The 15614-nt window shown below is 40.7% G+C and overlaps 1 protein-coding gene across 2 annotated transcripts in view; it reads left to right on the forward strand.

Annotated features, from left to right (window-relative positions):
- Nucleotides 1–1463: 1463 nt before the first annotated feature.
- The window catches only part of LOC112554527 (basement membrane-specific heparan sulfate proteoglycan core protein-like), a 70960-nt gene continuing 56809 nt past the window's right edge, over nucleotides 1464–15614 (forward strand). The window contains exon 1 of one of the 2 annotated variants that reach the window (XM_025222324.1): nucleotides 1464–3598. In XM_025222324.1, the coding sequence (XP_025078109.1) occupies nucleotides 3529–3598 (70 nt within the window). In that variant the 5' untranslated portion in view covers nucleotides 1464–3528. The remainder of the gene's footprint in view (nucleotides 3599–15614) is intronic. The other variant, XM_025222325.1, reaches the window with a different exon arrangement.

Below are 15614 nucleotides of genomic sequence, written 5' to 3' on the forward strand. Positions count from 1 at the left end.
TCGGGGGTTTACCCCTGAGTCACATTCAAATCTGAGTCATTGAGACCCGGATGTAATCGTAGTCGGCAACATCATGCTAATTATAACACGGATTCTATTCTCGGCTCCATCACATAAGTAAGAAAGTGAGGATAGTAGGAGGGCTGTGTTAGGTACTTGACAGAGACCGACAATCTATCTCAAGCAGCTTTTTTCCCCCCAAAATGCAAAGACGGTTGGAAGTATTATCCGTTTGTTGCAGGAGTGTTAGTCAGCTTTAATCTGATTGCATGCAGGTGCAAATGCTCGTGACGGTTTTAGTCGTGGGTTTGTAAAGAGCAGGTGGGATTTTTAAAAACTCCATGCAGCCTGGCTGTATCATCCCACACGACAAGAGTTCAACACGCACGCAGCATACAACGACAAGTACATGTGCGTGCATTCTATTCTCGTGCACGCGTATGCACACACACACAGCATACACACTATCATACACACACTAACATACACACACACTCTCACGTACACGCATGCGTACACACACTAACACACAGACACACACACACACTCAAGCGCACGCGTACACACCGAAACATAAATAAACATGTACATACAAATTAAAGAAAACACTCAGACCCGCAGACCTCAGTATTTGGCTTAAAAGGTGAAAATAAATATTCTCATAAGATTGGACTAGCATTGTACTTACTTAGATTGTCGTACTTGTTTATTATGCCGCTTTGTCGTGTTGATTTTTTATTATGGCTTGTTATTAATAAGAATAGTCTATCAAAATTGTGTCAGAGTATCGGTTTTTATAATTATTTATTATAGTGATTAATTAGCTCGGTTTTCCAATTTGGCTTTAAACCAGACCTGAGGTATGATACGCATGCAAACTGTTCGCTGATACAGGGGAGACCACGTGACCATTATATACATCTAACACAGTCCTATATTATGTTTCAACATTTTATGTTCATCAGATATAAATATTTCAGTTGGTTTTGATCAGAATTTTTTTTCAGAAACTTTTTCTCTCTCTATTTTTTATTTACTTGTTTATTTTTCTTGCCGTCCCTGCTCTAGCTCAGTACCGAGGTGACCAGCGAATAGCCTGTCACCGAGGCTTGGCCGCGTGAATAATTTCATCAAAAAAACCCACTGCCACCCACCAGTGATTTAGCACACGTGGCGTGCAAAGGCGGGGTAAAATAAATAGAAGGTTGAAGATGACTGAAATAATAATGACGACGACAACGACGACAACGATGACGATGATGATGATCAGGAGGAGGAGGAGGATAAGAAGGAGGAGGATGTGTACGAATAGGAATGTGAGGAATCATGCAGGAAAAATCCTAACCCTGCAATCAGGTCTTAAAGGACCAAGTGCAACAGACCCTGTAAGCAGATAAAACAATAATGTCCAGTCCCAAGACAAAAGAAATAAACAATATTAAGCTTTATTATATCAGATACTATTTTTAACCAATTAGTCAACAAGCCCATATACAGATCCAAAAAGAGGCCAGGCAGCTCTCCTCTGAAAAAGGAAATGAAAAACATCTTTTTTGCGAGGAGTTTGAGTGCGGTATTAACTTATCCCGGTGTTTTGCAGGACTGGGGGCAGTGGAATGTGGTGATAACAGGGTCTGCAGCTCAGTTTGGAGAGAAGAGGACGGCGCCTCTCATACAGACATGTCCAGAGGGAGGGCTGTATCGGAGTCTGCTCTTATCGATTGTGGAAAGGAACAATTTGCTTTCAGCCTCCTTTGCATAGTAAGAGTATGCTGTCATTCTTTTTCTTTCGCTCTATCTCCTTCTCTCTCATTCTCAATATCAGTCTGTCTATCTACTTTTTTTTTTACTTCACCTTATGTAAAGTAGATCACGAGAAGGACATGTAGATAATTTCCCGGTGATTATTGTTTAAAACTTTTTTTAAAGCTTGTATTATTATCCTAGGTGAATCTTAATACAGATGTGTAAGCTCAGAAACAAAACAAAACAGAAATGTAAAGTGAATGCATCTTTCCGAGCTATTATCCTTATCTTGTTTCTTTGACAGTGTCTCATTCCCTCCATCTCGCTGTCTGCTCGTAGTTTTGCTTTTCCTACCTGTCGGTCTGTCTGTCGTTTGGCTGATTAGATTTTCTAATGACAGCGAACGTGCAAGTGCGCGAGCACCCACCCCTTACAGCGCATGCTCGTGCGGAGGACCATCATCCAGCATCCCCATCCTCATCCTCCCTTCCCTGTGTCGAGCTCCGATGTGCGCTCGAAGCCGGGCGCGCGTTGCACGAGGGCTGGCGGCGAACGTCTGCGACTCACGTGCAAACAAGCGTGCAGGGGCAGGGCGTCCGTGGACCGGGAGAACCTTACCTGTGAAGCATCACTGAAGCAGCAGTCGTGCCAGAGTGACTCCACTTTATCATCAGTCGTCTTCCCACCCTCGCTCGTGGATTTATTTGGAGCTGTTGTGAGTTGTCAAGGAAACGACATACTACCATTTTTTTCTTGTATCTGTCACTTATTTTTCTCGTCAGTATTACTTTTTTTTTAATTTTTGGAGTTCAGGAATTGTAAGCTGATCTGTTGGCATTTGATGCGGAGTCTACAGCACCACGACATTTAATTTCACACAGTTTGTGATAAAAGTCATCTAAGAATCAAGTGCGGCAACGCGTTGGGGAAATGATTTTTATGTAGTCTAGAACTCGAAATATGTTTGTGGTTAGGATAGTCCATGTGTTGTAGAATAGGGATGATTGTACCTGAAACTAAAGTCTCCAGGTGGGCGTAGTGTTGTAATAAGGTTAAATTAATTTCAGGAAATTGTGCATTTTCTGTTGGAAGAGAAGGACTGATCGCAAGGTCTTTCATCTGAAATGTTGTCCATCAAGGTGTGCCACATGAAAAAGATTTAACTCGATATCGAGTGATTTTTTTGGAGATTCTTGTTCATCAGAGATCGCTACAGGAATATTTTTTAAAAAATAATTCTTATTTCTTATTTATCAAAAAACAACAGTGTGTTATCTCGTGTTTTCCTGTTGGCAAAACTCCGTTTTCAAACTTGTGATGTGGGCTGCGTTATCAATTCGTGAATTTTTGCCGCACTTCCGGAATGAGCAAAGAAGTGGGAGTTGTACTTAAGACATCATCTTCCATTTCCCTGCGCCCTCGGATCTGATGTCGCCTGTGTTGTGTGATCCTTGGGAAATTCTTCGCTGTTTCTGCTGTAATTGGCAAAAAAACATTGTATAGCAGATTACGACCTCCAACGACTGGAGCTCACCGATAGACTTGACACTTTCCCTCCTACTGTTCTCGTGAGTATTTTTTAAAAAAGTTTCTTACTCGCACAGAGCTTCAGACTGTCAAAAGGTCTTCCTTTGAGTCGAGGATGCTGTGGTTGGAGACTGTGACAGAGGGTGGATAAGGCGTCTGCCAGGCAGGGGCCAAGGGACGTCTGCCTCAGGCGTTCAATGGTGCGGGTCGAAAGGTCAAACGAAATTGCACGTGCACACGGGGGGCAACACACCGATGGATGGCGAAGGAGTGTCGAGGAGTACCTCGGGGCTAGCAGGCCAGGTTTTCTGGGTGCTAATTACTGGTAAGTCGATTGAATTTTCGGCCTTATTGCAGTTTGATCTCCGGGCTTTTACTGTCCTGTCATGTGACTATGGTTTTGAACCGCCGGAAATTTTACATGCATGTCCTCATTATGTACATTCTTAAGATAAACAACCGTGGTCCAGCTGCTGATGGGATTAGAGTACGTGCGTGAGTGAGTCAGAGAGTCAGTGAGTGATAGGATTTTTAGTGAAAGGAAATAACACAAAAGAAATAACATAACAATTCCACATTTCGAGATTGAGCTACTTCATTGCAGGAAAAGTTTAGTCTCCACACGAAGTCCAGAGGACGATAATCTTCTCTCTTCATCTTCTGGTGTATTATTAAAATTATTATCAGGCATTACTGAAAACAGAAACTTGCTTTTTTTCTCATTGTTTTGCATCATCATCATCATTATCATCATCATCATCTGCTTCTTATTTTTTCTCTTTCTCGTCGCCCTTTGTTGTCATCCTTTTAGGTTGTTTCTGCTGGTGTTGCTAATGCTGTTCCTTGAAATGCTCTCACCAGTTCTTCAAGCGCACCACAATCTTTTGCTCATTCAAACAAACCTTTCGCTCTGACATTTTGCCCGCCTTTCTAATACATTTATCCCGTCATGTAAACAGATCCTGAATTGCAAGTTTGCTTGTGCATTTGCTGCCATTTCATGTGAAAAAAATTAATTTTACGAAATTTTATCCAAAACCTGCCTTTTAAAACTGTTTGCATTTGTGTAAAGAAAAGATTTTCCTTAATGGATTTTCCTCTGAGCTTTCTACTTGATATTTTCTGCTTAAAACGCCTCGTTGTTGAGGGCTTTATTCTCAGTTTCTTTCAAATCTCGAAATCCAGATCCGTTAGCAGAATGAAAACAGGAGATGGAAGACATAAATCAGCATTTCTTGGTAGTAATGACAGTTAGCATTCAGCGCTTGCCCATGTCCATTCTTACCGGAACAGAATCGTAATCGCGCAGAAAAGCTGCGCAGCTTCCTCCGGAACATGATTGCACTGCACACCTCGTAGGCTCACGCAAACCTTGTCAGTCCATCTGTCTTTGTCAAGTGATTCATGACTCCCTTGTTTGGAATAATGAGATCAATCCACACACAAAAATATTATTCTCCCAATTTTTACTTCCTGTGGCTCCCCAAAAAAGAAAGAATGGGGAATTTTGTTTAATTCAGACCAGCTCCTACTTCTTTTTCGTCAATCTGTCCAAATAAAGCCAACTCAAGACCGACGGGTTATGCCAATCTAAGAGTTCTTGTTTTAGTTGAGAGAAGTGTTTTCTGCCTATAAGGTAATCCGTGTGAGAGAATTCTATAACCATGCTCCGTTAATTTTTAGTATTGTTATTGCAATCCAGACTTCCGATTCTTTATAAAGCATGATGCAACGACAGAGAAGTGTCAAGGAGTAACTGAAACCAATGTTTGTGTCCTTCTTTTAAAAACACAAAGTGACAGCAAACTACATCCAGCTGTAAAATAAGGAAAGAAAGAAAGAAGAGGAAATATGTATCGGAAATCTTGCCTTAACCAAAGGATTGGATCGTTTCATAAGAGTTCGCATCTTCCTTTCTTTACAGAAATGTGTCTAACTTTTGAACTCACACACTTTCTACGAGTGTATCTGTGTTCTTTAAGACCACTTTAACCAAGAAATGTATCGAAAAGACGAATCTCAAAAGATATCCCAATTCACATTGTATTGGCATATATGTTACCAATGTATTGGGAAACATGTTTTGAGGTTGCTCAGTATCTTGATCAAAGTTCCCAATGACCGCTTCTTTCCATCCCATGCTTTAAAAAAAGACAATAAAAAGAAAAACATATATTGCTGTTCAAACGCAACTTTACCAAACGTTTGTCAAGAAAACGAATAAGGCGACTTTTTTTAAAAAATATCCCTTGTGTACCTGTAGCAGTCGTGTGTATCCAAGTATTACAAGAATAAACAAGACACGCTTGACATGGTCGAGGGATCACACAATCCCCGCCACGCGCTGGAGCGTGGAAGTAGCTGCGCACCACTAAGACACAGAAGCCACAGACACGTGCATGCACGCTCCCTGACGTGTCTCTGTGATGCTCACTTGCAGCCAGCCTCCCCCAGCTCACGTGCAAACATGAACGTGCCTCCTCACGCGCTGCAGTAGCCAGGACAAACCCCTGGGTTCGTTACTCGCGTTACGAACATGTAACGGAATCTTTTTTTCTTTTCTTTTCTTTTTTTTTTCTTTTTTTTTTTTGATGATGATCTGTTCGGGTGTCGGGTGTGGGTGTGATTGATGTGATCAGTACGCAAACAAGTGTTCGTGCGACTGTAATGTTAAAATCAATGTGATTCTGTCAGGTTGAAGGAGAGATAAGCATTGCTACGTGACATCGATAAGACTGCCGACATAGATTGTGTTAGTCTGGTATTTTAATTCTTTAAAGGTCATAGTTTCTTGCACAACCACAAGTTATTTTTTTTAAAACCACGAATAATTGACTGAACTGCGAAAACATTATTTAAAAATGCCATCGTATCTTTGTAATATAAAGTTTACTGAACATTATCTGGTTTTTTTGTGTGAGCATTTTAGGCTGTTTGATGATGATGGCTGATGAGAGTTTTTTAAAAACTTTTATTCACTTAAAATTCCATGTTATCTCCTTTCTTGGGCCAAGAAAGAGGGAAAAAACCATCATAGAGTATTACGAAATTTGTTTCCTTTGAAGAATATCCTAATAATTCTCACACGCACGACCACACACACACACACACAAACGGCAACTACTCTCATTTTGCTTGACAAAGTTCATCGTCCTTATTCCTAGTTCTTGTTCCATCTAAACAGTGATCGTCTCTGTATAAGACATCTGGTCTTATCGCTTTATATCACAGCAGACACCAATCAGGCTTCAAACAACATCACTAACTACTCTGTAACCAGCTTTAAACGAGCGCGTAACGAAGAAACATCCGGGTGACGTCACCGCCGGACGTGGCTGATGGAGCTCAGCTCGAGTTTCTTCAGGAACATCATTAATTCACAAACCTTAACAGAGATGTGACACCTGGTTGGCCTGACACACCTCCAGAACGCGTGTGGGGTAGCAGTTCGTTTTCTTGAAGCACGGAAATCTCTCGGAGGTGTGTGTGGGAGGATGGAGAGAGGATGATATTGGACGTGGGTGGGGAGATAGGGAGGAGGTACTCATGAGAACACTGAGAGCATCACTCTCAGGTGATCTAACGAGAACATCAGCTTTGTTTTCTTGTGGAATCAGGAAGTGCCACCTGCTCAATTTAGTTTTAAGTGTTGAGTGCAGAGGGGAAAAAACAGGAATCGAGGATGCAATCTGGAAGTCTGGTGTTTTAAATGTAGGCTGCTCACCACATGGCATGAAATGTTTATAACTGCCTTTCTAATGAAAAAAGTGCAGAAATCAGAGTACTGGCTTTGTGGGCATCATCTGGGTTATTGTGAGTAGGTGCTCGCAAGTGAGTGTAGACAAAAATGAGGGATCTGCACTTTTGTATTTGTTATATATATATCTTGGAGAGTGTGTGTGTGTGCGCTCGTAAATGCTTAAATTTATATTTTAAAATGTAAGCAAACGGCATTCCAGAGCAAGGTGTTCACTTCATATTTCTTCCGAGTCAAATAAAACACAAATGTAAACACAAGCACGAACACTCTATTGTGTTTTCGGAATCAAAGGTCGAAAAGGATGATGTTAATGCCGATAATTTTGTAATGTCTACAGTAATTGTCTTAGCTGAAAGAAAAGCAGTAGGATAATGAGTGCATCTGCTGCTACCAACAATGCCCTGCTCCCAGCAAGCAGATCCACTTACATCTTGCAGTTCCCGTGGTCACTGGTAGTCAGAGCTGCATCTCTACCCAAAGAAGCAACACCAAACATCACAAACATCTACACACACGCGTGCATGGACGTTTTTGTTACTGTGTTGTTGTTGTTTTTTTTAGCTTTGTTTTATATGTTTCTTGTAAATGCGTCTTTTTGGCCTCGTCCTTCATGCCTGCCAGTCATCTTTGTCTCTTCACTCTTTCTCTAAGAGTGCATGCGTGCATGCTTGTCTGCATGCATATGTCGCGTGCAGTTAAGACAAACATGAGGCCACTAAACTGACATGTGAGTAGGGTTGGAGAGAACACAACAATTCCCTGTCCCCAGGCTCTGCTTATCTGTATATAACCTTCCTAAGCTGTGGACATTCTTTTGTCTCAGTGTTATCATCATCTTGCAGGTTTAAATATCCCTTGTCCAGAAAATGGAAGTTCCACACGCACAGACAAAACAAGAACTCGTCAAAGGCACTTTTTCCGACTCCATCACAATATGCAGCGTGTAAACCCCAAATGTTGTGTTATATCCCTGCTTTTGTTTAGTCTGTATACCAACAGTTGCCTCAGTAACCATGAGAGTCAATATTTCGTAAAATTCTCTCATGACTTCTCTCTTCTTAGTAAATCTTCCAGTAGACACCCATGGAGTAACTTTGAATGAATTTATTGTCTGGTGCGATGACGATTTCGTGGAATGAATGCGAGGAAGACCAAAGAGATTGTCTTTGAATTCCGTTCGAATTCTCAACCAAGTCCCGCAAGTATCATTCTAGACATTGAGGTGGAAATCGTCTCTACTTTTACATACCTGGGCACCATGTTTCATAGGAAACGTTCCTGGGATACTGTCGTGAAGATGGATCAACAGCACATCTTCCTTCTCCGAACCTGAAGTCTTTCTCTGTCTCCAAGCGACTTCTTTAGTTCTCGCATGCTGTCCTCGTGTCACTGTTTTTACAACGGTTTATTGACCAAGGACAAGAGTAACTTATGTCATACTGGGTCAATCATTGGTAAATCATTGGGTCAGCCCATCTGCTCTGCAGACTCTGTATACCAGGCAGACACTTCTCCAGTGTCTGAAATCCTTGGCGAGGACAGTCAGGTCCTGTCGAGAGAATTTGTCCAACTCCCATCGGGCGCCCATTGTGCGTACCTGCCTGGGACCAACAGACATTGGCTGTCCTTCATTGTTTGCAAATGAATGCAGCTGTCTGAACCATGAATGTCTGGCGGACATAAATGTGTAGTGCTAACATGTTCTTTTTGCACTTTGTTATCAAGCTGCTCTGAATTGTCCTCTCGGATGAATAGTGTGATCTTATTGTCAAGAAAACCATAAAGAAATGATAAACGTATTGTCAACATGAAAATTGAATAAAAACAATAAAATATAAATTACTAAAGGGATACAAACATACAGTATGAAAAATAGTGTAAGGGAAGAGAAAAAGAGTGTAGTTATAAGGGATGAGGGGAGGAGAACCGCCTATTATGAAAGGAATTTGAAAGAAAAAATGTGTTAAATTTCTCCAAAAGAATACAGCTGCAAGGACAAAGAACTTTAAAAAAAGACACCGAAAGAAGTAAGCAGCAACTCATATACAGACTGTTTCAGAAGGGTATGTTGGAAAGAAAGGAGTCAAATATAGGGTAGGTAAAATCTACCCTGTATATATTTTTATCAATAAATTAGGTACGCAGGTTAAGGGAAGAATCCTTAGGCAACAAATTCCTTTTGGAGTCATTAAAGATTAATACAAAGTTTATCGTCTAAAGTAAGAAAAACAAACAAAAATAGATTATATTTAAACTGACCAAGTAAGGTTAAAACAACAGAAGCCGAGAACATAGAACTAAATAAAAGCATTTAATGAATTTTGTTTTCAAAATTTTGCAAAGAAGAAAAACTTTGTTATAGTATCTGTATTGTTTATGTGTAGAATAAAGCATGTATCACTTATTTGCATAAAAGGAGAGAACGAGCTCGCTCAGTCATAAAATCTCGAATAGTAATGTACATACAGTTAAACCTTGACTAAAAGACTTACAAAGAACTCTGGGGACACCACAGACAGTTATACATCCTAGGCTCAGTCAAATCCTTGTGGAGCAGACATCACATTTTCTAGTCGCCTCATCCTCTCAATTTCAAGGTCAGTGCATCCTCGTACGGTTCAGCAAAATTGAATGAAGCAGACGACCATGAGCAGATCCTGTCTGTGACAAAGACTCACCCTCACTTTAGACCACAACGAATATTCCAAACAGTCCATCTCTTCCTGTCCAGTCAGTTTTTTCGACATCTTCATTCACCTGTTGTAAAGCACGACATAGGGTTTTATACCTCCCCGATGCAGAAAACTGTTTTTGTCCACCAACCTGTGAATAATTAACCCAGTGGATGTAAGTAAGGTAAGGCAAAGGTCATCCCCTAAACTTTTGATCTTTAAGGAATTAATTGTTAGAGATCACACTTGTCTAAGGGTAAGCGGTGCTACTCTCCTCTCCTCTGACCTCTTACCTTCCCTCCAACCCGCAGGGTACCCGTAGACAGCTAGGTCTACTACTTGGTCACCTCGCGCCACGTGGCAATCAAATCAGCATGACTTCATCTTTAAACTCAGCTACCCCTTTCCACGAAGGAGAAAAACAAGTACCCAGCTTTCCCCAGGCATGAAAACAGGTGGCTTGCAGTGTAAAATTTAATCTAGTTTTCAAAGTTATGCACTTGCATATCAAAGCTTTTGATGTCAGAACTTTGATGAGGCCTCTCGGGGGGTAAAGAGTTCATATACGAGGTTTAGGAAATTTTTCTGTGAATTTTATTCTCAGTAGGTGGAGCAGAAATGCACACCGCTTCTGGTTGAAGCCACCTGTGTTGCTGAAGTAATTAAGAACTAATGAATTCACGACAGAAGGATCACTAAACAGAACATGCTAATGATTTACCTGAATCTCTTTGATGAGTCGCAATTAGCCTCGCTTCCGATCTTTACCTGAACCAGCAGGTGGGCTCGCCTTACCTTTCTCTACTCCGATGTGAATATGTCGCCTGGTAAGCGAGGAAGGAAGACATAAAATGAGAAGACAGGAGGGAAGGAAGGAAGTCTCTCAGATGGTTACTCAGTCACACATTCAGTCTCGCCTTACTCAACAGACCAGCAGCAGCTGGAAGAGTTCAAAGCGAGGCTCACATAGACTTGTAGCCATAATGAGAAAATCACACGACTATAAAATCCTCAGGTGATAAAAACTGATGCACTTGCATCAACTGCTCTTTATAAGCTCGTGGAGAAGGGGTGTGAGAAAAGAGCCTCGCTGACAAATGGGGCAAGTCGAGCATTTTAATGCCAGACATCTATAAATAGACCACAAACATAAGTCGATGAACTCTGGAATTACACTGTAAATATACTTACATACATTCACATCTTTAAAAACACGCAAAGACACAAACATACATGTGTAACTTCATTTACTTACATTTTACTAACACACACACTTAGAGTATAACAATGATCTTGTCTGCATTTTTTTTAAAAAGTCTGTACTGCTTTATGGGCTGAGTATAGTACTTGTATTTATCTTTATATATATATAGGTATGATAGTGAGTACCTAAAATAGCAGAAGACGGGGCAAGAACAATGGGGAACAACATTCTACAGTTACAAAGCCCTACTTTCGTTTTCACAATTTGGCATCGCATTTTTTTGTTTTTTGTTTTTTGTTTTTTGAGTAAAATCCAGTGAGATGGAGACTCAAAACTTACCTGCAACCCAACATCGGATGTATAATTACCTTGTGACACAGTTTTGTAACCAGCAATCTCGGTGGTGTGGCTGTGACCCTGGCTGAAATGAAGGGCTAAGTGGATGCTTGCAGGCAAGAGCCAAGGTGGGAGGAAGGAAGAGATTGTGCCAGCTGCAGGACCATGATTCGATTAGTCGCCAACCATCAAACCCTTCTCTCCCCGCAGTTCATAACCTTCATCTCCCGCTCATAGTTTCCCCATCTCCAGTCCTCAACTGCTCCTCCCTGTGGGAAGTGTAGTCCTCACAACAATCAGGAATATTCTAGTATACCGCTTTAGCCATCTTGTCTCAGTGTCTTATCATCGCCGATGACATTTGCTCTACAGTCTGAAATAGCTTATGGATGTTTATAAGAATGATAAAGGTGTTAGATCGCGAACAAATCAACAAACACACACATGTACAACAAACTAACATACAAGAAAGCATCTTACACAAGTAAGCATCTTACACCACACACACACACCCCACCACGACGACCACCACCACACAATTCCAGAAATGTTAACGAAAGTAATGAGTGTCGAAGAGGTTCCCAATTAGCAGACGGAAAAAATGCAGTGACTCGGGCATAATACCGGAGAGGAAAAGAATAAAACTGCCAAGTATTGTTAGGACTGCAGCTGAATGTGCAAAGTCTGTAAAGGTGCACACCTTGCCTCCAGAACATAAATGTGGATTTTTATTTGTTCTAACATTGTCCCCTTCAAGACGACCAGAAGTTTTGAAGTTACTTTCACAAAAAGAAATATTGTGATAGAAGGCCATTAAGAACTAAAGAAACGCTATAAAATTCAGGCATCGATCATTAAAAAATTATTTGTAATATTTTTATTAAAAGCTAATTTCTCTAATGTGCTCTAGTTCTCACTCTAGGTGTAAGGAAGAAAGTTTTTGCGACATCCTTAATCTGAAAGAGTCCCGAGGCTATATGTTCCTATTCTGTTGGCTAAAAAGAAAAATGCAGATGACGAACACAGGAGCTTGGCTCCAACATGTTTATTGTGCACCTCATAGGAGACCCCTTGCCCATAAACTCTTCAGTGTCAAAAAATTCAGACATCTTATGAGCCTGGTCACTAGGAGACACCAGGATTTTATTTTTTTAAAGAATAACATATGGATGGAAAGAGGATGAAAAAAAAAAGAGAAAGAAGGCTTGAGCACAGTTTGTGATTTCTGTACACCTGACCTGCACTACAGTGATTCAACATGATGTTGATAGTCATTTAGTCTGATGACTGGATTCCACCTTTCTTTAGTCTATGATGATCATGGATAGTCTGCCTTTGCTCTCCTAGACCAAGGTCCTTATCGCTGGCATCGTCTCCCTCTCTGGTGTCGTCTTCTCTAACCACGTGCACTGACCGAGACACTGGACTCCCTTCTAGACAGTCTTATCTACACTAGAAGTGTCTGGAAGGAAAGAAGAGCTGGGGCTACGTTTATTCTTTCTTCACTTAGTCTTCTTCACTAATTCTCTCTCTCTCTCTGTCTGTCTCTCTTACCGTTTTTCCTCATACTGATAGTTCTTTATTTATCCTTCCGGCTGACTGCTCTAATTCTAAAAGTCGAGGTCCTTTCCCTTTGTTGAAGTACTGTACGCGTGAAAGAGGAAGAGCAATTAAATGATTACCTTTCAGTTGCTTTTTTAACCATTGTGTCTCTCTCTTCTTCTCTCTGTCTTTCTTCTCTCCAGACACACACAAGCATGCACGCACCATTCTCTTCCGAGTCGTTGACATCCTCTAATTCTGTGTTATCGCCTCAGATTAGCCGGCCTTGCCTGCCCATCGACCATATCCTCCTCCTCTGCCCGTGGTGTCCTCCTCTAGTTCTCGATTTAGTCTTGGCTAAGCAGTGTCTATGGTCTACTTGGTCTCGATTTAGTCTCAGCTAACCAGAGTCTATGCTGTAATGCAGTTACAGTCCTTGGTTGTACTTGTCCTCGGCTTCCTTCCTTTGACAGGACCGACAACTCGCTTTAGTTTTAATAGGGGAGGTAATTGCATTTTCTACGCGATGCACAGGCGGTGGGGGTTTCTTTTTTTTATTTGGGCAGGGGTGAAATGCAATTCCACTCTAGTTCAGTATTTTGGAAAATATTTGATTTTGGTGTAAATGGTCTATGGCCGGAGGAAGACGTGCAAGTAGCACAGACCACAGCAGCGTCTTACCTTCCACGAGGCTTTGAGAGAGACACACACATCCATGGTGTGCGCGTGCACGTAAGAAACTAAACTCAATCCACATAGCCAGCCAGCCATTTCTTTCTTTTTTCTTTTATTTTTCTTTCCACTCTGCTACCTTTCTTTCTTCTCTTCTGCTTCTCTTGAAATCTCTATCTTACATTCTCACATTTTTTCTGTTCTTCTTCATGCCTTTAATTTTTTTCTTTCTTTTTTTCTTTCTTTTGTTCATTTTATTTTCTTCTTTTTTCATATTTCTTTCGCTCCTTTATTCTCTCATTCTTTCTTTCGCCTTTACTTACTCACTCACCCTAGTTCGCTTCAAAAGTAAGGCAATGGGTTAGTCCTTTTTGCAGACAAAAAATGAGAAACTGATTGGCTTCAGCGTTCATTTAGTTTCATCTTTTTGCGAACATTTCTCTGTTTATTTGAACTTTTTGTTATCTCATTTGCAAGTTTACATATACTTCAAAATATTTTTTATCTAGGCACTCTTCCGGTCTTTGAGAAGCCTGTGTCAATGTACATCTGAAAACCACGTTCAGTCATCTAAAGATATTTCTGTGTAAACATCTACTGTCAATAGCTAAAGACAACATTAGTGCAAGTGAACCATGATAAAAACATTTTTCAGTTCTTGTGCTCGGGATAGAAATCGATGTGAATAATAATTTACATCCTTTCAAAATTGATGCCAGACCAGACAGCATGACAGTGTGGAAAGAATCTTATACTTAAAGCTGTCATCTTGACCTTTGCGTGAGTTGAGAATGTTAGTTCCTGAATTCTTCCAAAAAAAAAAAAAGACACGACTGTGGATTCGTTCATCTCACATTCTTCACATCTAAATGCAGGTTAAATTTAAACTTGTTATCAATGTCATTTGTAAATGATAATCACCTTCAACATTGATAGTGTGTTCAAACTAAGCTAACTAAAACCTGTTCCACCTGAATCAATATGCAAACTTCTCTTCTGCTGTAAGGAGATATTCGTTTTATTTTATTTTTTAAAGATTTTATCCATCGATTAGAAAAAGCAGCGTCCCGCAGACACGGGCAAAGTTCTGGACAGAGACATTAAAGAAAAATCATCCTGTGCACTGCAAAGGATCATGACAATTAATTCTTGGCTCAAAACCAAAAGAGCAAAGAGAGTAGGATTCCCTTTTACCTTTGAGAATTCTTAAATGTCAGACATAAAGTTTTAAACGAACTCATACGATGCAGGTTCCCCAAAAATGTCTGGCACAAATAACGGTCGGAGCCACTCAGAAGAAGCATGAAAAAGGCTCCTGCGCACCGGAAGTTGGAAATTGAAGTAATTTATATAACGTGAATAGTTCTCGTTAAGTCTACAGACCAGCAAAGACTACAGACCCCAGCCTTGAATGGTGCTTTAACTCAACGGTATAAAAACTGCCATGCCAAGTCTCTGAAGGTTTGAGAGTGGAAGCACTCTGGAGGAAGAAGAAGCTGTTAACGTGTAGAATTTCAAATAACAGTTGCAGACGATTGAACAGCCAAGTCTTCGTCTGAGTACCCACCCACGCCCTCAAACAACTTCCTGCTCTTCTGCCTTCCAAGGAACACAAGCACGCAAATGAAAGTTGTTTTTCTTTGCCTTAACCTTAACCATCCATTCATCTTACATACTTATTATTTCTTAGCTCGATCGCCGGTGTACATGCTTACATTGTATTACATAAAGGCTCGTTGTTTTAGTTGCAGGATGGTTCAAATTGCGTCGTTGGGAAAATAATTTGTTGTTTTCTCTCCATGCCCGATCTGTGGTATTTTTTCTCTTACAAACAATTTTTTCTGAATAAAAGCAAAACTGTGTTTAAATTAAAGTATTGAAGTGAGGGTACATGAGTCTGAGCAGTAGTGAAGAATTCTGAAAATATATCCAATTATTTAAGATTTAATATCAATTCTCGTGTGTTCTTCAGGATAGAGATTGACACACAGCACCATCATTGTCCTCCACACTTGGCGATGGATTATAGGTCCTCATCCTCTCACCGTCCCTGATTTCTAGCCACGCACAGACTTCTTCATTTTGTCCGGCGAATGGACACAGCAGTCCCCCAAGAAGCACTCGGGCACAGAGAACACCTCCAGCATACCTCTCA

This window comes from Pomacea canaliculata, linkage group LG13 (genome assembly GCF_003073045.1).
Source record: "Pomacea canaliculata isolate SZHN2017 linkage group LG13, ASM307304v1, whole genome shotgun sequence".
In the NCBI taxonomy this organism is placed as follows: Eukaryota; Metazoa; Mollusca; class Gastropoda; order Architaenioglossa; family Ampullariidae; genus Pomacea; species Pomacea canaliculata.